This window comes from Danaus plexippus, chromosome 7 (genome assembly GCF_018135715.1).
Source record: "Danaus plexippus chromosome 7, MEX_DaPlex, whole genome shotgun sequence".
NCBI lineage: Eukaryota > Metazoa > Arthropoda > Insecta > Lepidoptera > Nymphalidae > Danaus > Danaus plexippus.
In genome coordinates, this window is record NC_083541.1 from 3,911,445 (window position 1) to 3,935,646 (window position 24,202).

The 24,202-nt window shown below is 30.9% G+C and overlaps 2 protein-coding genes across 3 annotated transcripts in view; one reads left to right on the plus strand and one right to left on the minus strand.

Moving 5' to 3' along the window:
• Positions 1 to 24,202, minus strand: part of LOC116771017 (uncharacterized) — a 116,271-nt gene that overhangs the window by 63,738 nt on the left and 28,331 nt on the right. For both annotated transcript variants that reach the window (XM_032662720.2, XM_032662718.2), the window contains exons 2-4: positions 19,289 to 22,045; positions 18,728 to 18,824; positions 11,373 to 11,459 (exon numbers count right to left, since the gene is read on the minus strand). In XM_032662720.2, the coding sequence (XP_032518611.2) occupies positions 11,373 to 11,459; positions 18,728 to 18,824; positions 19,289 to 21,988 (2,884 nt within the window). In that variant the 5' untranslated portion in view covers positions 21,989 to 22,045. The remainder of the gene's footprint in view (positions 1 to 11,372; positions 11,460 to 18,727; positions 18,825 to 19,288; positions 22,046 to 24,202) is intronic.
• LOC116770765 (uncharacterized) overlaps positions 1 to 24,202 on the plus strand; it is a 135,560-nt gene that overhangs the window by 51,277 nt on the left and 60,081 nt on the right. The gene's annotated exons all lie outside the window — the stretch shown is intronic.

Below are 24,202 nucleotides of genomic sequence, written 5' to 3' on the forward strand. Positions count from 1 at the left end.
CCGCGTCTTAGTACGCGTGTTTACAAGATATTAACTTATTAGGTTTCAATTTGCTAGAACTTATTTATTTATAAACTGATTGATAAGTACTTAAATATATTTTTTATTAAAAAATACATTTAAATAGAATTTGTCGTTTGAGATGAATAATCACTGTTGTGGATTCTTTTACGTTGCCAAGTTCCTATAATAATACTTTTTTATAGCGGTCACTTACGAGTTTCTTATATGTATAAATTTCTGTAAGAACATCACTAAGTAAAAAAAAAATACCGTAAGATAATTGAGAAAATTTAAAAATTAATTTACACATATAAAGTTCTAAATCTTATTAAAAATATATAAAATGTATGTGTAAAAAAACATTTTTTGGAAAAAAGAAAATGGAAAGTGTCAATTAATGGAAAACTTTTGAATTATAAAATTATTGAGGGCAGACCGTTTTACTACTATCAATTTGAGACCTGGCAAAGTGATGTTTAGATTAAAAAATACAGTGAGCATATATTATTTACTTATTCTGTATTTATTTACTAAATATTCCACGGCTTAAGAATCAACGCGACTGCATTTCAATAGCGCTTCGTTTGAAACTTTCTATATAGACGTATAAAGAACACAATGAAGCAGATTAATGGAATTAAGGGAAGATATTTAGACGACTCAATACGATCAGTGTTAACGCCGGCTAAGCAATATCTAAAGAACTTGAATTCTCGAGTTAAATACACAATAGGTTATTTTTAAAGGTTAATTCAAACTAAGTTTTTTTTAAATAATGTCTTTCCGTTTAAAATATAGAGACGTTGCAGCATCGTTGGACTTATTCTATACATGTTAAATGTCATGTAATTAATCACTATAATTACTTGATAACATAATATACGTAAATGGATAATTTCAACAGGTGTTAGCGACCTTTGTAACACTATTATAGGTACTGCACTAAAAATAGTATAACACCTTGAAAAGTGATAATATTATTATTATTATTTTGTTTTATTTATTTATTTATTTCTTAAATAAGCATTAGCCCATAAGTTTGCAAAGAATTTGCAGCTGTAAGCAATTGCCTGCCATGGATTGAATAATTGACTTATTAAAATATTCATAGCCAGATGACATATATTATGCTTTTATTTAAATAGTTAATAGTTTTTTAATTGACCAACGAAATATATTACCACGCAAATATTCCATATAACCGATAAATTGAATTTAACCTGACAAATAAACGAATAAAATATATAAGCACATTGAGCTTATTTTAAACCATTATAAATTGTAACTGGGATAAAATCATGCCGCTTTGGTGAAGTGGTTTTATTGATATTAAAATAGACTATATCAATTATATTTCATAATTTATCGCTGTATTTCACAAGTGTTTTTTTTTTAATTATTCTTAACGCAATCACACAAAATTTTAGCTCAAAAGTGACGCACAATCCCTAAAATGTGTATATATTATCTAAACCTAAGGATGTAAGTGAAATGTTATATAGAATATAAGAAAAAATTGTTAAGTGTTGCATTTTTTTTAACCATACCACATGTATGCACCGTCACTACAGACGAAGAGTCGCCATGCAAACTAAGGGTAAGGCTACTTATATATGCATTGTCTCTTCAAAACGTTTATGTGATAATAAGAATAAAATATTTTGTATTAAATTTTCTAGTTAAAAAGATCAGAAGCAAAAGTTAAACATACAAGAGTTTATAACAGAAAATTGCTCGGAGAAAAAACATTTATACCTATAAAAATATACTGTATGCACACACGCCGCTTATCTTTGCTTATCTTTGTAAAAGATGTTTAAATGTTGCAAAATAGTTATTCCATATTTGGAAATAGAAAGCTTTTTATTTCGCACGCCCAGCGCTTAATTGTCTGTATAAATTGTATTTATCGCGTCATATTTTCTTTTGAATAAGATTTTAGCGGAGTCATTCCGACGTTTCGACAATTAGCGACGATCCCCTCCAAACACTTAACATCTGTAAAGTGCTTGTGTATGAGCGAGATCGTTGGTATTACCCTTATATAAGCGTTGTGGCTCCTTTACGAGCCTTTCAACGTCATCCAGAAAGATAATTTGCCTGGAAGCGTGATAAAATCGGTGGAACCTTATTTAAGGGCACTCGTTGACCCATTGTAATGATACGATCAAATTTGATCTCAATGTCATTTAGATAAGATCCGTATTACGCTGTAAGTATTATAGCTGTTGGACAGTTCTGTTAACAGAGCTACGTCCATGTCAATTCGTCAATCGTTGACCGCTGTGAACTTGGCTGATGTTATCGCATGCTCCGGTTTCATTTAGCATTGGTATATAGAAACACATGTCGATTAAATAACAAGGGTCGCTGTGACAATTCATTAATCACAAGCTGTGCTGTAATAATGGAGCCCTTGGAATAATTAACTCAAAGAGATTCCTCGCCTAGCTGTTTAAATGAATTATATTTTGTCTGTTAACAACTTATATTTGTATGTACAATATGATATTAGCTAATGGATTAATTTGTGTATTCTCACCAAGAACAAAGGACGGTTCTTGAGGCACATCATTAAAATAAACTTAAGATATTTTTAAAACCGAACAATGATACGTCTTGAATTCTTGAATATAAACATCAGAAATACCAATATGGACGTGTGTTGCTAGGGGATAAGCCACTTTCCATGCAATGGAAATTGTTCATAGGCTTTATGAACAAAAAAAAATATAGACACTTCAAACCGAACAAACTCAGATTATGATAAACTTTTTAAACACGTCATTTCCGATTAACTGTTACTATGTCTGCTGTATACTTATTAATAACTGAAGTTATAAAAAGTAGTTTTGGTTCATTAAGCAAAATTTCAATTGCACATGTAAAACCGGTATTTTGAAATTATGCTTGAAAATTTATGTAAATAACAATACATAACAAAATGTTCATGTGATGGACAAGTTTTCATTAAAATGACTTACGTAACGCCGGCATTGAGCATACCTGTGAACAAATTAAATATTAATATTAATATAAATCTTTGCCAAGCTAACGAACTGAGTCGGATGTTTCGATAAAATAAATAGCGGTGCGATAAATTTAAAAAAAAGATGGTTTCCATTCGGATTGAGCAACGGAGCCCGGATATATTTGGTTTCATCGGATAGTAAAACGATAGCAGAATAGTGTAATTGGAAAGTGCTTGTATTTTTTTCACGATGTACCGCCATGTTGGTTTTTGTTTAGGGCATTGTGTCAACATCACACACGACGCTTGCGAACGGATATTATTTTAAACAGTATTAAGGATTATGGGTTTTGATAAAACTAGCGATGATGATTGTCAGATGTTTGTATAGAATTGCGTATTTTAAGGATATTTCATAAACTAAGGACTCGCATGTTTTGCTTTGAATATATTTCTCACAGTTTAAATGATCTCAAGTCCGTCTAGACCTAATAGGATTAGACCTTGTAGTCTCTATGGTCAGGGTAGGGTTCAAGCAGTTTTGACATACAATAACATAAAAAAAAAATAATGAGTTTTTTTTTTAAATATCAATATACTAATACTAATATACTTATAAAAGTAGTCATGAAATATTCCATTCCATTTATAAGACGTCAGAATTTTGTCTGCCAATATATCAATTAGTCAATATTAGGTCTGTTAATATATATTCTAATTCTGATATTCGCTCTTTCCCTACTCATTGTTATTTTAAAATTCGAATATGTGAACTTTAACAGCGAAAATTTTCTCTTAATTATGTTTTATTGTTCCTAAATTGTAGTGATATAAGTTATTTCAGACTTCCGACCATTTGGCGTCAAGTTTACTTCTCGATTACAAAATTTGCAGAATCTCCCATAGACCAATTCTTATAAGCCTAGAAAAGCTCTAAAGATTTTAGCGAATTCCATTTCGTTTGTTCTCAGTGACTTTAAGGTTCTTTAATATTTTCCTCAATTTATTACTGGCGCTTCCATGTTGTTTTTACAACACAAGAGTAACATTAGTTATTCAATAAAATCTTAAATATATGCGAAGCCCACTCCAGAGTTAGCCAATTCAGTAGAATAATTTTAAAGGTTACAAATATAAATCGTTTGAAAACCCAGGAAGATATTACTATATTGTTTTGTGAAACGTAAGCTTAGAAATTAAAAATTATACGAAAAATCTATGACCACAAATTTATCTGTTAAATTGTTTTAGAGCTCAGAACCCTTTGTGACCGGTTGTAACGACTCACTGAATGAACAAAGAAAATAATATAATATTATCCGACTCCAATCATTTCCAGAGCACCATAAACAAATTATATTACTATCTTATTATTGAGGAATTAGAATAATTGCATTCGCATTAAATTTATTTCATAATAAATAATTTTATTATATCAATTACTGCGTGTATATTATATTCTATTAAATATTGGAACATATTTAAAGATATTAAACATCGAAATAATTTGATATTAAAGCTCTTTATATAGAATTAAATGATATTCATCACTTAACATTAGATAACAGATATCGTTGATAAATATGAGAGAATTCCTGTTAAGGTGATAGCATTGTGTTTTTTTAAATTCATTTTCTATTATCAAATATAAATGATTTCAAATAAACTTGCTATTATATAAACTTAGTGTTATTTAGTAGAAAATTCTTAACAGATTAATTGCATGTCGAATTAATGACTTGTCATACAATGTAGCAATGCATTTAAGTTATGTGTGTGAGATGTAAGTATTTTTAATTTTATTTCTTCAAAACAGATGCCATACCTCAATTATATCGTTCCATAGGGTATCTGAAGGAATCCCATAATAGCGCAGAACCATATATATATTGTTGTAGTAAACTCTCATGAATTTAATACATTATCATCAAAGCGAATTTTCCCGTCATATAGTTTTATGTAACTAGGACAGTTATAGGTTAGTAGGGATCGTGTAAGGGACAGTTTATAAGCCAGATTGGATTTAGTAGAGTCCCTTTCAGTGATAAAACATTAAAAGATATTTAGAGCACAATAAACATGTCGGTTCCTTCTAAAATATCTTAATATCAAAGAAACATGATAATAATATATAAGTTACTTATTGGAGTGAATTTAGTATTGTGAATGTAAATGTAGTTAAAATTAAAGTATTATTTATATTGATATAATAATTTCATATCATACATAAAATATTACAAAGCTGAAACTGAATCCGAAATTTCGACCACGTTTTATTGCGAAAAGGGAGACGAAAATTTATTTTTAACTGTGTATAAACAACATAAAAGTTACAGAAAATTGTTTATTAGCAGTTGAAATGGAAATGTACACATCAAAGGAACGCGCGGCCGAGCGACAATTTTAATCATGTTTTAATATTGCATACATGTGATGTAATCGAGCGAACGTTTGCGAATGCAAGCGACAGACCAATTACAAAATCATTAATAAACGCCCGAAATATGAAGTGGGGAAATAATAAAGCCGGAACGCTCCGCACGGTGGGGTAAATTGCTGGTTTTGGAATCCTGACTGAGATTTATTCATAACGTAAATTGGCCACGTGTACTTAGTAACGGGTAATGGATATTGCAGCTATCGAAAAAGGTTCGCTACTGCTAGCTGGCACTTGATATACAGTACACATGGCCTTAAACGAAAAAAACAAACGACGCCCCGATACTAGACTGTAACGCGAAAGGGAGAACTGATGTCCAATTCCAATACAAAACTGTTAACAGTCGATTCTTCGTTAAAACACATTCGCTGAATTGCAACCTCCAATTATTATAGCAACATAAAAAAATATTTCCATAACAAGCTCATTCAATTTCCTGTCATCCTTGTATTTATTGAAATTAATTTTCATAAATTCTTAATGACTTATAAAATGTATGTTGTAAATAATAGTGAAAAGGCATTGGAGGTTTTATAGTAATTTGATGTCTGGAGAGATCGTAAAATTGCATATCGCGGTGTGTAATATTATGTTATAGTACATACGAGATGCTGTACTAGAGACCGAGATGGATCGTTCGACAAATCAATTCTGTTCGTAGACATTGGAACAGTTTACGTCAACAAGTCCTTGTTTTACAAGGAAACCTCCAGGCACGGGGAATCTTTTTATTTATATTGGAATTCATCAAAGTACATGAAAATTATGATTCTGTTATCATTTTTGCTCTTTATACTTCAAATGGAGTATCATGGTTTACGACTGAAAAAAGCTTTTATATCAAAGTTATGACAAAGACCAAATATATCGATAATTTTTTTCAAGACCAATATATTAAATATTTCACAATTCCAATATGAATACCTTAAAACATTTTAAAGGAGAATTATGAAAATTACGCAAAATTCTACAAAAGGCAAAAAAGGCTCCATAATAAAATAAAAATGTCACGATTATAGACACGGATTTAAACATTCCAAATGAGACGTCAGAAATGAATTTTGCTTCCGAACAGGCTGCGATCGCGTTTCGTCTGTATCAGATTTTATTACAGTTGTAAATAAGCGTTAACGCGGTGAGATATAAGTGTACCTAAATATATATTAATATATAAATAAACGATTTGGCTCACTTCACGCCTCCGTTACTTGTGCAATGCTTATAAATGTCCGAATAAATTTCTGCGTTCCTCCTTTATAAAAAGCCCTATTGGATACATAAAATTATATTTTATATTGTAGTGTTTAGAGAGAAGAACGTTGTGTATAAATGTATTTATTATATTAAATTTCAAATTGCATTCAAGAAATTCTGATGATTCTGCGAATGTGAAAAATAAAACTCGTTCATAGATCTCGCTTTTATTGAACTCATTATGCAATTAGATCGGGATGGTCCTTGTGTTTTATAGCGGTCACGGCTCACATCTTACTTTTTTTATCACATTAAGATAGCAATAAAAATATACTTCATGACTCTCCAAAATAAAAAAAAACCCTATGTGATTTAACATAATAATTAAGGATTCCTTTAAATATATTTTTATATGAATAACATATATTTCTTTAGATACAAGTCGCTTTCGTATGTTATTAAGACAGTTATAATTATAGATAAAAAATAAATAAGCACCTGCTAGTGGGTAGTTACGTCTAGGAACAAATATATATTTTTTAAACTATACTCCGTATAGCGTTTACGTGTTTTAGTTAACATAAGTTGTATTTAACGTAGTAGTTTTGAAACTGTTCCTCAATAAACCAGAATCATTTTTTTAAGCTTGTAATAAAAGTTAACCGTTTGTGAGGGGAATTCCTGTGGTATAGCGTGAAGGATTATGTATAAACAGGGTGCTTATGTTAATAACGTCGTGTAGAGTCGCTGTCTGAGAACTGCTGTTACAGCGTTTATTGCTGACAAATACTTTTAATAAACATATTCCTTACGAATAAATTTCTACTTCCAGTTGTTGCTTCCACGAGATTCCATTACATTATCCATGTTTATTATCAATGAATACGTGGTAACTACATTTGAATCAATTACATATTTCTCGATTCGTTTTCCAAATCTTTTTGATTGTTGATGACGTCACGGACATATTTTCTATTCCGTTCGTGATTATCCTTGTAAACGCTGTTCTAACAATCTTGAATATTTTAAACGAATGATAATTATGTAAATAATAAAGCAAGCTATGAATCTTTCGTAAATTGCTTGATCATAGGGAATGTCATAGAATATAAATTAACTAAACTAAATATAAAAACAAATACTATATATGTGAATTCGTTTAAAACAGATTTACAGCTATTGATATAAGCGATCAGGGTACGTATGTTATTTTCGTTCGAAATATTGTTTGCCGGCGAGTAACTGGATTTATAGTTTATACTATTTTCGCGCCATTGGAAATTTGTGGAACCAATGTTTAGACGATATGCTAGCAAAATATTTTATACACACGATTCTTTATTTGTCTGTTATTGAAGTGTTTCCTGATAATAGTGTGGGTCTAAAAATTGTACTTTTTTTTAATTGGTAAGTAAATAATACATTAGATAATCTTAAATTATAAAAAGAGCCAAAGATGTTTTAAAAATTACTTCCATATTTAAGACTTAGGAACAACACTTAGGACTTTATGAAAGCACGATATGCCAAAGCATTTTTTATTTTTTGGATCGTAGACAGCTGTATATTTCCAGCTATTAATGATATTTAATGCTCTGCTATTAAAATATTTTTATGAATCTTAACTTTATAATTGGAAAAATCGACAGGACAGTGGGATAACGTGATGTTCTGTACCAATAAAAGAATATATATATATATATATTTATGTATATATACATGTGTGTATGTTTATGCAATGCCTATGCAATAATGGTGATCGCTTTGTGTACAATGTATCTTTTATTAAAGTTTCATAAGTTGTTGTTTGTCATAAAACTACGTCTCTCGAGTAGGGTTGCCATTTTATGAGGACAAATTACTATAAGGGAAACGAGACTTAAGGAAACTCCGTTATACAAACGCTTAGTCACATTCGACTTCACTAGAATTTATTGTAGACAATTTCATAACATGTGAACACGAATGTGCACAGAGTAAAATAATCGAAACTTGTTGTTTAACAATTTAAGAATATAACTTTAAATATTTACTATTCAAATGTGTTACTAATACGAGGATACATGAATTTTATACAATATTAAATTCGGTTATATAAACATTTTCAATTAATTTCAATACATATTTTATCTAAGAATGAGATCTTATCTAAGAATTAAACATTCAGAAAGTCAATTTGGAAAAGAAAACAAGCTGGTTCAGCCATATTAATAATTTAATTTGAGTTAACTGTAGCATAAAAGAGGTCTAACGTAACATCGCACAAATAAATTCAGTTCATGTAACAGAATATTGCCTTAATAATAGGCCTCTCTATTTTTATTCAGGACGTGCACGTTTTTATTTTTTTCGCAAAACCTTTGCATATTGAGTTTTTCATGAGTTTTTATCTTATTTTTCAGCGGATGTTTATTTAAGTATCCACATTAGTTTACTGTATAGAATCTTATTAAATGTTCACATTGTTTTATTTACTTATTTACTCAGGCGGTGCTTAAGTGAGATATTTCTTTTCATGGAAACTGGGAAACGCGTAATAAAGTTAATAACACGCTTCTAAAAATGAAGCTGTTATTTATGTTAGAAATGTTTCTATATATGTTTCAAACTTGGTATAAACATTATGAAGTAACACAAGAAAACAAGCATCAAGATAGAGCTTTTAAATTTTTTTAATACTGTAATGAAAAATATTAAGTGTAGGTACATATATATGTGTATGTATGTGTGTGGTCATTGAAATTTGATACGATACATGAAATATTAATTAAGGTATTTGAGTAAATTGGTACATAATAATAATAATTTCATATAAAACAACGTTATTACTGCAGCGAGCTCCTTGGATCGGATTATACATAAGTTGTGGCAGTTAGAAAGTTTAAATTTACGACTCAGTATGGTGAACCATAAAAACCAATAACAATATTTATTGTGGATAAGGAACTAATATGCTCATTTCTAGTCCAGATTTAAGACACCCAGTCTTTGGAGTGTTACTGAATATATTTACTTATAGCACGTAATATAAATCAGATTATTGTTTTTTTCAGATTATTCGTTTGGACAGCACGACAAAAACTGTTTATCTTTCTTAATTTTATTGAAAATTAATGAATTTTTAACTTAAAAATAATGTTTGAAATCAAACGCGTCCTTTTTAGTTATTGTGTGACGTTAACACATACATATGTAATGCTCTCTAAAGTAATTTAAAATGCTTCTCAAAGACCGACAGCTAATTCAGGGTAGAGAGCAAAGATTTCCGTTTACGAACTAACTCTCAGTTTTAACACGGCGAAGTGCAAAACAAGTTTGCAGTAGTGCTTTAGCGGGACCGACGGAACGTACTTATACCAAATAGCTTTAGAGGAGTTAGAAAAGAATTGCTTATTTCAGGATTCGCCATTATTCAATTGTTTTGTTTTATAACTTAATAGTGTAAGGATAGGGAATTAACTATTAAAATCGTTTATAATATTTGTATAAAGAATTCGTAATATGGACATTTTACGTTTTTGCCTACCTTTACCTACTATATTCTTTTTATATATGATATGCACGATAAAATTAAACTTAATCTGAATTACTTCTCGCTGTCACCAATATTATCTACTTAATATAATAAATTATTATCTTGCAAACATCACGTAAAAGCGTAGATAGATGATTAATAAAAATGCAAGATCAAATAGGTGAAGATATAATGAATCATTGAATGCGATATTTAAAATTTAAAAGACAACTCTTATAATGCTCGAGTTGGCTGTGAAGTGATTTATTCAAAGGTCTCTGCAAAAGAATTAATTACTTAACCGACTGCCGGCCGAGTTGAAAGAAGTTACAATGCCGCGTTAAAGGGATCTGGAGTCGCTATAACTTCGTTCGGAATTCTACTTTCCGTTTAAGAATAATTTTCATCCTGATACAACACCATTAGCGTTGAAAATTTATAAAATTATTGAAACCTTTATTTTTGTCTAATTTGTGCATATAAAATGCTTAAATAATGCTTATCCTTGACAGCGCCATGGTCGATATTCATTTGAAGATTTTGCGAATTTTCACATAAATTAAGAATATATTTTCTTCTAACTTCAACCTGAATTTGTGCCAAATATCATAATATCAGCCGAGTACTGTGTCTGCAACTTTCTCGTTTATTTTGTGTAAAACTTGTTGGTATTCCCACAAAAAATATGCCTATATCTCATTTTTAAATTAGGTCTTCAGGTTTGCCAATTTTTCACTTAATATTTAGAGCGAAAAGATGTAACACACAAACCGGCAGAAAGTAATCATCTAATTTTTATAACAGTTAAAACATGAATGTATTTTTGTATAATAACAAAATCCTTTACAAGTCAGAATAAAAAAATTACAACTGGTACGCAGCATCGAAACAAAGCGAAATAGTTTTAGTAAATGTTTACCAAATCCTAAAAGTTAAATGGCAAAGCTTAGCGCTTTCGTATCAAGTAAATAAACGTTACATCAAGACAACAAACATTAATAATTTCGAATGATTTACTAATTATTATATAGTTTTGGAATTTAACGAATCCTATAAAGCAAAATTAATTAAGTCCATACGAAAAATTAAGATATGAGAAATATTAATGTTGGAGAATCATTATGAATGTCACTGAACTTCTATCGGATATTAACTTGTCGTATTCCGCAGTCACATTATGTGTATGTGACTTAATGTATTTAGTTGTTTATTTATTAAATGACAGGATAATAGTTATTCCGTTGACGTACCTGGATCATGATGTGCAGCTGGTGAGGGTGCTGAGAATGCGCTGGAACAACCAGCAGCTCGCCTCGCCAAACCGCCAAGTTCCGGAACTACAAATAAACATTCCTTTAATAGAAATACCGAGAAAACACAATATCCGTACATATACGATATAATTCAAATATTGATACTTTCAAATAAATACCAGGAAAAGTAAAACGTTAAGCTCTCTACGGTTTTACAATTTTCAAATGAAAACGTTATTCCTAGAAGACCATCAGGAAACGAATTGGTTGTTTGAATCAGTTTATTGCGACTTCGTGGAAATAAAAATTCAAAATGTTCTTTGCATACGCTTATGTTTATTTTTAACGTATTAATTTTTCTGCAAGTCCGATTATACATAGACTTCCAATAAAACTAAAAATACAGGTTTCATTACAGTATTGAATATTCTTCATTATATATCTGTAATATATAAATTACAAATGCATGTATAAATAATTAATACAATTCGTATTACGGCTGTATTCAGTTATATAACAAGTAAAACACAAAATACTAGGCCGGCGCATAATGAAGTAGCAACCACTTCAATTGCGACAACGTCGTTATAAAAATGAATTGCTTTTTATTTATTTTATTTAATAATTACTATTAATATTTCAGTAATTTTATTTGTATAATTTCTTGTATAAATACAGCTACACGTGTGTCAGGAAAACGAGATAAATTTGGTAAATAGGCCGACTTTAACTTGATTTAATAATAGCAGTTTGAAACTATATTTTTACGGGTATATTTCGTCAGCTGTAGCAGATTATATAAATTATTTATATATAAGATTTTCACATGTACTCATTTTAATGAAACTAAGTGTTTCGGTTACTACACGTTTTCTATTATTATATAACAACATAATCCCGACGTTTCGAGACACTTTTCGATGAGCTAGACTTTTTGTCTTTCATCTCCTAGGCCTGAGATTAATCCGCAATACGAGTCCGAAAAACTTAGTTTCATTTAAATAAACACATACACCTACATATACATACCAGAGTCAATCAAAATATATCATGAATATCTAAGAATATTTGATTTTTTGACTATAATGACTCTACAAAAAACATTTCTTTATTAATCTTTGACATTTAATTTATTATTTAAATGAAATTATGTATTCCGTTTTCCTCTTGTTTTTAAAAATAATGGAGATCTAGGCTGGCGAGATAAAAGCTTGTTATCATGGACTTTATAATTCGTTATAATTTAGAGAAATTCCACATAAATCGGTACTTACTCTTGGTAGACAGTTATTAATAAAATGCTTACAAGTTTGTCAACAAAGTTTATGACATCCAATTGGGCAGACTAGACGTTTTGAGCTTTATGTAAAATCCCTTTTGAATTCCAGTGTAACATTAGTCAAAGTGGATAAAGACAAAGTAATTCTGGCATTAGTCAACTCCTAGTGGCAACACGAATCACATATGCGCTTTCATTAATGGAAACGAATTCACAATGTACATGAAGTGAAAAAGAAAATTGGGCTTTATTCAATATTCTTACACAATTTTCCACCAATAGTAACTATTAAATTGTATACGAATATAATATTAATATTATACGTAACATGTGTGTTTAAACAAGTGCGCGTGGAAATCATGGGTTAAAAAAAATATATTGAATTGAAAAATCGGGTAAAACAAAAATTGTATGAAATATTATTTTTACCGTTTTTCAAACAGAGAATATAAATGTAAATTATAATACCTTTTTATTCCTAACCAATATCAATACTTATTACTAATAGCAAACTATATTCTAAGACTATAACAACGATATAATAGTTAATTATAATTTTGAGAACCGGAGCCGTAACACATATGCATGAAAACAAGGTATTAATTAAACCGCATACGAGCTATATTAGCAATTGATAAGCTACTGCGGTCCCAGATAATTGCTGATTAAACACAAACAGAACAGCTTTCACGGATCTTTAAGCTGCGGATATCGCGTAAATATTTGATGGTCTCTGCTGAAACCACTTTTAAAATAGAGCTAAAAAACATGTTTCCAATTTATGAGTTTATTTGAATTTGAAACGCTTTTCAGTAACCGAAAAGATTTAGTGGTTAGATTTTTGAGAGGTTTTTGTTTGGAAAAAAAAAACATTTTACTATGAAAATGTTTGTTAACAAATAATATCAACGTATGAAGCATTGAAGTGAGGATTTTTGAAAGAAAATAAATATGACATAGTATTGAAATACACCGATCATTCTGACAAACATAAATAAACAAATATATTTTCTACGTCATAAAAATAATAGTGAAAAGTTAAATACGTTAAATAAATTGTTAAATTCCATGGATTTGGCTTTAAATAATCTATTAAAATTGACTACAAACTATGAACATATGTTTATAGTTTAGTTTCACGCTGAATCTATATAAAAGTAATCTTCGGACGTAACAGTAACTGGATAGTGTTAAGTCAAAGAAGATTGAGTGAAAGATTGTTTCGGAAGGTTTGAGCAACACTAAACGAGTGGAAAGCATATAGGGAAGGAAGCGAAATTGTTTTACGGTTGGTTAAAGGTTAGTCTCAGCTGTTATTAAAAATATTTTGTCTACCGAAATAAAACCAACTACGAATTTTTGTATTAAAATGTTTTGAAAATTTTATATCATCATTAGTTTATAAGACTTTTATAATAAACTTGAAACTATATATTATGTTTGATTTCACAAATCATGCAAAAATTTCATTGATTGGTTTTTTAATGGTATGAATCGGACGTAAGAAAAATTATGAATTTGAAAACAAACGTTGCAAACGTGGTAGAGATTGAATTATTTTTTGTATTGTATTAATGTTTCACGCGTTGGTTTGATGTTTTTTTTTATTCTAAAACAAAGAGTACAATATTATACAAAACAAGATATAATATTACTATAACTCACTACATACATTTTCCCGCAGTAAAACAAGCATGGCCAATATACAAACAATTTCCTGTTCAACTTTTATCTAAAATAGTGTAGTGATTGAATCACTAACTCCACGGTTGACGTACAAACTTTAAATGAACATCAAAAGCCCGCAATCTCGCAAAGCTATACCTCACGAAAGAAATTCGCTAACACAATTTCTATAAATCAGTAAAATCGCCATGCCCGTTACAATGTCCACTTTGTTACGAAGTTTTTTTGAAACAGTTTATGTGAATGTCAGCGGAAAATCTTTGGCCTTTTCTGTTACTGAAAAAATATATTCCAAAACCGCTCTCTTCCGTTTTGATAGACACAAATAGCATCTTTATGACTTCTTTAGAACATAATGAAACTAACTATAACGTATCCAAATCAAAAGTATTCACTACAGTATTGTACCTCACGTACATTGGCTTACATTAACACAATAATCAGTTTCCGTTAAAAAAATCATTAACAAAAGTACGAGTATTATCTCCAATTATTTCAGTTGTAAAATGAGAAAACCGCAATATATTTTAATGTAATTTAAATTCATAAAACTCAAATAATAAGGTTGATAATAAGTTAGGGAGCATTTATAGGGAACAAAACCCGAAGTCGCATAGCTTTCGGCTTTCATGATTAACACAACTTCGCATTTTGCGACTGTATTCTGTTGCTTTGCGCTCGTTTTCTGGAAGACTCCGTGATGGTTTTTCTCGGCGAGATAACAAATAGGCCACGCTTAGACTGTATAAGATCGTGTCATTCCTTTCTTTTTCAATAACTTTAGCGCTTTACATTTATTTCAAACATTTTTTTTCTCTTCATCATAGATTCACAATAACGATGTTTGTATTTGTAAAATCTCTAACTTCAGCGTGGTGAAGTTACGATAAAATTGTGCTTAATAATTTATTATCGAGATTTATGAAATAACCATAATATTCTTAAGTTATTTTTTTATATTTTTTCAAAGGAGCCAAAATTTTGACAGGTAAAGCAAAGACAGATAATCACAGAGTATGAAGTCCTACGTGTCATTTTTTAATATTTTTTACTCCTAAAATCCATATCCTGCTCAGCCTCATTCCGTGATTCTATTAAGGCTTTGATTGACTTAGCAACAACGAGTTTTCATTCGACGCTGTGTTTTAAATCGGTCATTTTATCTCAAAGCTAGAATTTCAGGTTAACTTATTTACAACATACTAACCAATTAGGGATTACCTTTTCGCGTTGAAAATGGAGTCTAAAATTCAATTTCAGACATCAACTCTATGACTTTATTAAACGTGAATAAAGAATGGACTTTCAACAAACTAATCCGCATTTAATTTCACGTTTCAGAAACGATCAAAATAAAGTATATTATTTAAATACTGTATATATGTAAGTGGGTAAAGTACTTACGCTAACTAATTTGCTATTGGACTAACTATAAAAAAAATATAATATTATATACATATATAAAATACTTACAATACTTTAAAAAACTATTAATTTATTGAATTTGAATATTGCAATCCTTTAACCATTATAAAGACCAAAATTATTTTATATCATACTAAAATCTATAAACCAATTTTCAATATAAGAATTCGTAAAGAAAATCTATTTTACATACACTAAAAAAAAATTTAATAATTCACATCCATATTAAGGCTTCAATAATATTAGTTCAACTCCTAGCTTAGATAATTACCTGCCCTTTAGTGTTAAGAGCACAGAGGATACTTGGCTTTTAGCCAATTAGTACCTACCCCGTGTTTTATTTACACTGTAAGCAAATTGTGGTGAAGTTGGAGTAAATTAATTAAATATCGAGCTTCATTCAGATTTAATGCATTTACTTAATCAATGTGGTTACACAGTAAAAAAATATATATGGCGACCAAAGATTCTGCAAGTTGAAGACATTTTAAAACTTCACTACCATCGTTTATTACTTTAATGACATAAAAGTTTTGACAGTTTAAGATTAAAGATAAAATACTTATAACGCGGTACAGAAGAAGACAGACGAAATTATATTATCAAAAGATTTGTGGCTATATCCTAAACAAATGACAAGAGACGGATAATAAAAAGATATGTACGAGGGGTGATCAATAAGTAATGATAATCAATATGAAACAGAACTATAAGATAAAAAAAACTATTTTATTTTTCAACATAGTCTCCTAACAAGTTAATACATTTAGTGTATCTTTTTTCTAAACCCATTATTCCCTTAGAAAAAAATTCTTTGTCTTGACCCTCCAAAAATGCCTCTACTGCGGCCATCACTTCACTATTGTCCTCAAATTTGTTGCCCCGGAGATGTTCTTTGAGCCGAGGAAAGAGGTAGAAGTCACTGGGAGCTAGATCTGGCGAATAGGGAGGGTGTTCGAGCAGTTCGAACCCCATTTCTTCAATGGCAGCCATCGCAACTGCGGCTTTGTGAGCCGGGGCGTTGTCTTGGTGAAACAGCACTCTAGCGCGCAGTTTACCGCGTCTTTTTGACTTAATAGCCTCTCGCAATCTTCTTATTTGGTCTGCGTAGTAAGAGCCTGTTATAGTGGCCCCCTTTTCCAAATATTCCACCATAATAATTCCTTCTGCATCCCAGAAAACAGACGCCATAACCTTTCCCGCTGAACTTGACACTTTGAATTTCTTCGGCGTTGGTGAGGAAGCTCGTTTCCAAGTCATTGATTGTTGTTTGGTTTCGGGATCAAAGTGGTGGATCCAGGTCTCGTCCATGGTCACAAAACGCGACAAAAAATTTTCCTTATCGGCCTGGAACTTTTGAAGATTCACCCTCGAAATGTCGACTCGTTTCTTTTTTTGCTCGTCGGTTAACATTCTCGGCACCCAACGCGCAGAGACCTTTTTCATATGCATTTCGTTGACAATGATTTTTTGAACGCTGCCATAGGAGATCCCTGTGACCTCACCTACATGCCTTACGGTCACCCTTCGATCGGCCAACACGATATCTTCCACTTTTTTTACGTTTTCTCCAGTAAGGGACGTGGAAGGGCGTCCTTCGCGATGTTCATCTTCAGTGGAGGTTCTGCCCAGCTTAAATTCCTTTGCCCAGCGTGCGACTGTGGAATATGGAGGAGCAGACTCCCCCAATGTTTCCTCTAAGTCGCTGTGTATGTCTTTGGTAGACATTTTTTTCAGGCAGAGGTACTTGATGACAGCTCTTATTTCATTTTTCTCCATTTTGATGTTTTCTCTTCGACAGTTCGTATTCAAATGAATGTATCTTCCGGTAATGGTGTCCTATTTATACAATTTTTTGAAACTGAACTAGTGGATAAATAAGCAAGCAGAAAAAAAATAATTTGGGGTTTTGTGCGTTCTAGAAATACTCGATTATCATTACTTATTGATCACCCCTCGTATTGACGTCGTTTGGCAGCAAGTGTTAGGAAATTAGCGGAAAATATGAGAGAATAATGTTGGTAGGTGTTATGATATTTGCAGGAAGTTCCTCTCGGGGCCAAGACTCCACATTGTCAGCTACAAGTCTGGCTTACTGCCAGACAGTTAATTGTATTAGTTAGCCACAAGTATGCGAGTTTAAGTCGCGCAGAATCGACATATATTTTATTCCATCACATATGGATTTATAAAATATTATTTATTTACGTCATAAGTTGTTTGGAATAAATTGTGAGCTTGTACTACATTACTTTTTTAAATGTGATAATGAAGACAGAATATAAAAGCCATTTAAATTATTGAAATCTCCTTGTCTATTATATTGCTTTGTGTGTACCACTACATGGTTATTTATACGGATAAGATATTCAATAAGTTTTTGGCAGAGGTTATTTCCGCAAAAAAAATATATATATATATATATACATATTTTTCTTTTCTATCCTCTCTGTTAAACTCGAGATATAACATTACCTTTTGATGTTACAATAAAATTTATTGTGATGTACACGATTTGCCAACATAAAGATATGAATGTGAACGGTGTATAGCATAAGTACTACATTTATTCCAGCTTGTGTTAGGTCGTTTCACTTTAAATAAATATGTTCTCATATGTACGTATGTATTGTTCTTTCTCTCTATCGGTAGAATAATAATTGCCATTTTAATTAAGCCATTTCAAAGTTAAGTAAACAGCCATCAGAGGCTATTCGTCATAACGATTTTAATAGTATGATTGAACGAAACTTTGTAATAATCTACTACACTACGATGTCCACTTGGTGACGGTCAATTTAATTGTCGATAATTTTGTATGATAGCCAACAATACTATTAAATTAATGAAAACAAAATATTCATATCGTTTATTTAGCAATTTGGTTATGTGATACAACATTAGTGACAAATATTGATACTTAATAATATCATGACATGAATATTGTATTATAAATATTTACCTGGATGTGGATGATGGGAGTGGTCCGCCGGAGGCTGCATAGACGACAGAGCCGAGAGGGGTGTGTAACGAGAACCATCTTCTCGGGAACAACCCTCCTAAAAAAATTTGACGCTTAAAGTTATGCACTTTAATTCCTTACAAAACTTAGCAATTGATTTACACAGCATTCTATACGGTATATCAATTTATAATAGTTAATTATAATCTATATGTTAAAAGGATATAAATCCACAAATCACAATAATGGATTCTCCCTCGTGCAAAGTTCGCGTTGATATGACGAGCGATAATATACTAGGGTTGAGATGTGTACGCAGAACTTGGTTCATTACCGCGATTTAATGAGATCTGTTACGTTTACCGTTACCTGTGTCTGCGTTATGTAATCGAATGTTGATTGTTATCAAAATTAATATACCTATTAAACTACATTACTGTTATAGCATTAATACTTAATGGGTCAAAATTAACACAGCTAGTTTGTATATTATTAAATTCATTACAAAATTACTGAATATAAAGATGTTGAAATGATAAATTACTTGTTAAAAGTCCTTACCTTTTCGCAATTAGCGGTGGCTGTTGTTTGAGTGTGGCTTGTTGAAGAGATACGATATTGCATTCCCGATACGGTGCAGAATCCTTCATGAAGATGAGTTGAATATACGCCGGTGATCGTTACATCTGTATCTTGGTTGACGATTACTTCAACTTTTTGATTCCTATCAGACGACTCTTCGCATTCTTTTTTAGTATCTTCTATTTTTAATTCCGACTTTATGCCGGAAGTTAATCCGTTTTTTGGCTTCTGTGAAAAAGAATCGTCTGAGCACGAGTCTGATGTTGTGTCGTCTTTGCTTGATTTAGGCGATCGTTTCTCGTAACTGGCGGCTAGAATAGCAGTGGCATTTAAGCTTGCCATACGTTTCTGAACTACCATATCTTTTAAGTCCATAACAACTTCATTTCTGTTACGCTTCTTCTTTACTGGAACGCCAGCTGTTTTCTTCATTTTGGGAGGTGGCTTATCAGAATCTGACTTAGCTGATGGTTTGGTGGAGGCTTTCTTTTTGTCAGTTGCGATATTTTTGCTTTTAGATTCTAATTCACTATCTTCACTGGAAGACGTAGAGGATCGCGGATCCCAATATTTACCAGCACTCCTTATTCCAGGTACGCCACGTAAAGTTCTCTGTGGCGGATTATCATCTGAACTCTCCGAACTGTCTTTTTCCGTTTCCTTTTTATTTTCGTATTCAGACTCTGACGTACTTTCTTGTTTGTCGGAATCCCTAGTTTTTGTTTCTTTTTTCTTTGGCAAATTAGATTTAGATGTACTTGGCATAGCTTGCCTGTCAACTGTCTTCATTAGACCTAGTTCCATATGAGTTCTGCTTTCATTTTCGTATAAACAATGTACTTTTGCAAGAGCGTTGAGAGAGGCCATTCTATGTTTCTTCGGCCCTGACCACATTGATAAAAGTTTTAGCCGCCTCTTGCTAGGTTTTTCATTTCCTAGTAACGCAGAAGTATCTTTGATATCAATCAAGGAATCTTTTGACAATTCTTTCAATTCCTTAGAATTTGATTTCTTAGCACCATCGGTTATCCTCTTATACTTTTTATTCCTTGTCTTTTTAGTCTTCGAGGAACTGGATTCGGAAGATTCTACTTGATCATTATCATCATTTGATTCGCTGACGCTTTCTTCTGAAGAAGTGTAATGAAATGTCTTTGTATTGAGTGCAAAAGTTGACGTATTCATTTCATCATCAGATGAAGTACTTTTCTTCCGTTGTTTCTTAGATCTGCTAATATTTTTTTTTGTATTGGTAACTTTAGTTGGAGTCTTTACCTCTTGTTTTGGAGGAGAATCTTGGTCAAGGAATTTTATAGGGCTGAATGGTTTACCAGTAATGCTAGACTTCCTAGCTACCATTTTGTATGACTTACTTACAATAGGTGGTTGCACTTCTTCTTTTTCGTCGTTGAAAACATTGAAGTCCAAACTTGCAGCTGAATTATTTTTTGACAAGCTTAAATCTTCTGTTCTTTTATTTGCCTTAAGTTGTTTGACTACTTCCTCAATGGGTCTATGTGGAGAGAACTTTTTCCTTTCATTATCTAATTTCTTATCTATAACGGTTCCTTTTACTCTAGCAATTGGCCGTACTCTTCCAATATTTTTATTTATCGGATTTCTAAAATCAGATAATATGCTCTTTGGTGAATCAACCTTTTCTGTGAAAGTATAAACGTCTATTTCTGGGCCCTGAGATACGAGATTATTTGACGTATTTTTATCTTTGTTAAGGTCATCTGTTTTACTTTCGCATTTAAGAGATATAAATCTTTCAGAAACACTCAAATTTCCTTTAGAATTCTTACAACATTTAACGTCTATATCGACTGTTCTCGGAGATCTGATGGAAGTAAAAAATTTTGGAGGCCTTTCTGTTTCAGTTTTTTGTGTTTCTGATTGATTAGTGCTTTTGGTAACTGTTATACTTTGATATGCAGTGTCCGAAAAATTGCTATTACCCTTAAGAATTTTATTGGATTCCTCTTTCTTTTCTGATTTCTTTTCAGACTCTGCAATATCTTTATCAGGTTTGTCTTCTTTATTCTCAATTATGGTAGAAATATTCGAAGAATCTTTAACTTTATCTTTAGGACATTTTTCGTCTTCATCATGCTTGTCTAAAGTTTTTACTTCACTCTCCTTACTTTGTAAATAACTTTTCTTTTTTTGATTTCCTGTATTGCTTTTTTTAATATTTGTCTTTGCTTTTGGATTTTTTGCAGACGTTTTCTTAACAGATTCTAAGTTTATTTTGTACTTTACTTCATCACTGTCTTTTTTAGTTTTAACTGCGGGGTTGGCCTTTTTTGTTAATTTAATAGGTTTTTTTGAGAGAACTTTCTTAGGGGCAGCTTTATTCTTGTCTTTTGCTTCTTTTGGGTCTTTTTTCCCTTTTTTAATAGGAGACTCCTCTCTAATATTAATCGTCTTGGAAGGTCCAGCCTTTTCAGTATCGGACGTGGAATCATTTTTTTCTTTATTTGACGAATCATTGTCCTTTTTGGATTCGTCACTAGTATTCTTTTTTGGACTTTTTGTCGTTGATTTTTGAAGTGTTTTCACTTTTTTAGTTGCTACTGCTTTTTTCTTAACTTGTTTTGTAGCGGTACTAGCTTTAAAAGATGTTTTAGCCAAAGATCCCTTTTTAGGTAAGGGTTTTGCAGCTTGTGACCGCATTTTCGGTTGTGGTCATATGAATTTGGAATTTGACCAAACAACTGCCTTGTTCACATCCTGTAACAAAAAACTATCATAAATAAAAACACATACACTTGGAATTTATCATAGAATTTTATGTTCCAATAATCATAATAAATAACATTGACATTCCTCATATTATTCTTAAGTAATAAGAACGTAACAACCGAAATATATTAAAATAAGGAAATAAGCCATCAGTGCCTAGAACAATATACATGTAGATGTGTTTACAATAGCCATGTTCATGTGTTAAAATGGTGCCTTGTATGTAATTTATACATATATGATCTAATTCTCTAACTCTGCTGTTGAAACCGTTTTGTGGATGTCTAAATATGAACTGATATTAAATTCATCCCACTCCTAAGTATGTAAATGTGTACCTATACTTTTTACATAAATTTCGAAATTTAATACAATTCTACGACACGACTCTTATGTCATTTTGTTTTCTATAGATAGCAAATAATTTCATTTATTATAATATCATATAATTTATGTAAGTCATCTGGAATATCTGTACCGTTTCTTTTTGGAGAGCTATTAAATATACAAAATAAAAAATAAGTAATACAAAGCCACTTTAGGGACGGGTGTTAACGAAATGAGATTATAGATAAAAACTAACATGTGTTTTATTACCACTGATATAATAATAGATCGATGTCTGGTAGACATGTGTCGAAATTATTTTAAGATTAAAAGCATTAGAGACTATCAATTTATTTTTAAATAACCTTTCTTATTATGTCTATTGTTTAAATTATCATCATCTGTGGGATTATGACTAAATTGAAATGTCAGTTTCATATAATAATATCTTTGTTAGTGTATTCAAGTCACGAAGCGAAATGGATTTAGATTTGATCCTTATAGAATAATTAAACACGAAATTGTTTCTGATGTATTGCACCCTACATAGTTGTTATATTATCATAAATGTAATTAATGTGAATTATTATTTCACTTCTACACTATAAAACTAGTTAACATGGCTTAACTTAACCAACAAAAAATATATGTACCTTTAATGTAAAAGGAGACAAAGAAAAATGTAACATGCAGTATATTTAACTTAGATGTGTAAGTACCTTAAAAATCGTCTAAAAGAAATGCAAAACACACAGGCCAATGAAGTCACGTTCAAAACCTATTGTGTTGTAAAAGATGAAGTACCTATGTATAATTATTGGCCATTGTTTTGATATAACTAACACACTATTCGTATTCTGTTATATGACGCAAATATGAATCGATTGTGGTCAATCGAGCTTTAAACGAGAATACATATAACGCACAGATTTTAAGAAAAGTTGAAGCTGTAAAAAAGTAATATCAATAAAAGCCTCCACATAAAGATTAATGATTACTCAATATAGAAGTTTCACATAAAAATGTTCAATATAAAAGAAAAAGGTTGAGATGTAAGATTTTAATTTTTTTTTGTATCTCATCCAAAAATAATTTTAAGCAATTAATTTTTTTTGGCAGCATCGGATTTACAAATAAGAGTAACGTAATTAGAAGCTTTGCTTGAGTATTTATAAAGCTGAATGTCTTTGTCATTAAAGATATGACGCTTCAGCAAAAGTACTACATAAATAAGTAGGAATGTTAGACCTATTAACTTAACTATAGTTATAATATTACGAATGTGAAACTATTCTTACATTATGAAATATTAAACCATACAATAATTTGCTTCAGTCCAGAACAGTAAATCACAGGTTCAAAGCGGAGCAACATATCTGATTTATTATTATTAAAGAAAATGCAATTATAATAAGTTATCAAGTAAAGCTAGCGGTCGCGACCAAGGAGGATGATTTACACTCGGTAGCGATAATTAAGAGATGAGTCGGCTTTTATCATGTTATTTAATAAATGACAAAACCGCGACGTTTACCTCAATTTTCAATACCAAATACTGCCTTTGTTATTACAATCACGTCGTTTGCTTTAATGTTTCGTTCGACTTCAAATGTTTATTGTTTATTTCTGTATTACATACGTTTTGTTCTTTTTTGTTTTTCTTATGTATTTTCTCAAACAAATGAGATCTAGGTTTAGTGTTATAAGTGTAAAGATGAGGGAGAAAAGTAATTAAATTTTCTGAAAAAACCTAATTATAAAATTTGTAACTGTTTGTTGTGAATCTGTTAAATGTTAGGTAATATATAACAACTATAA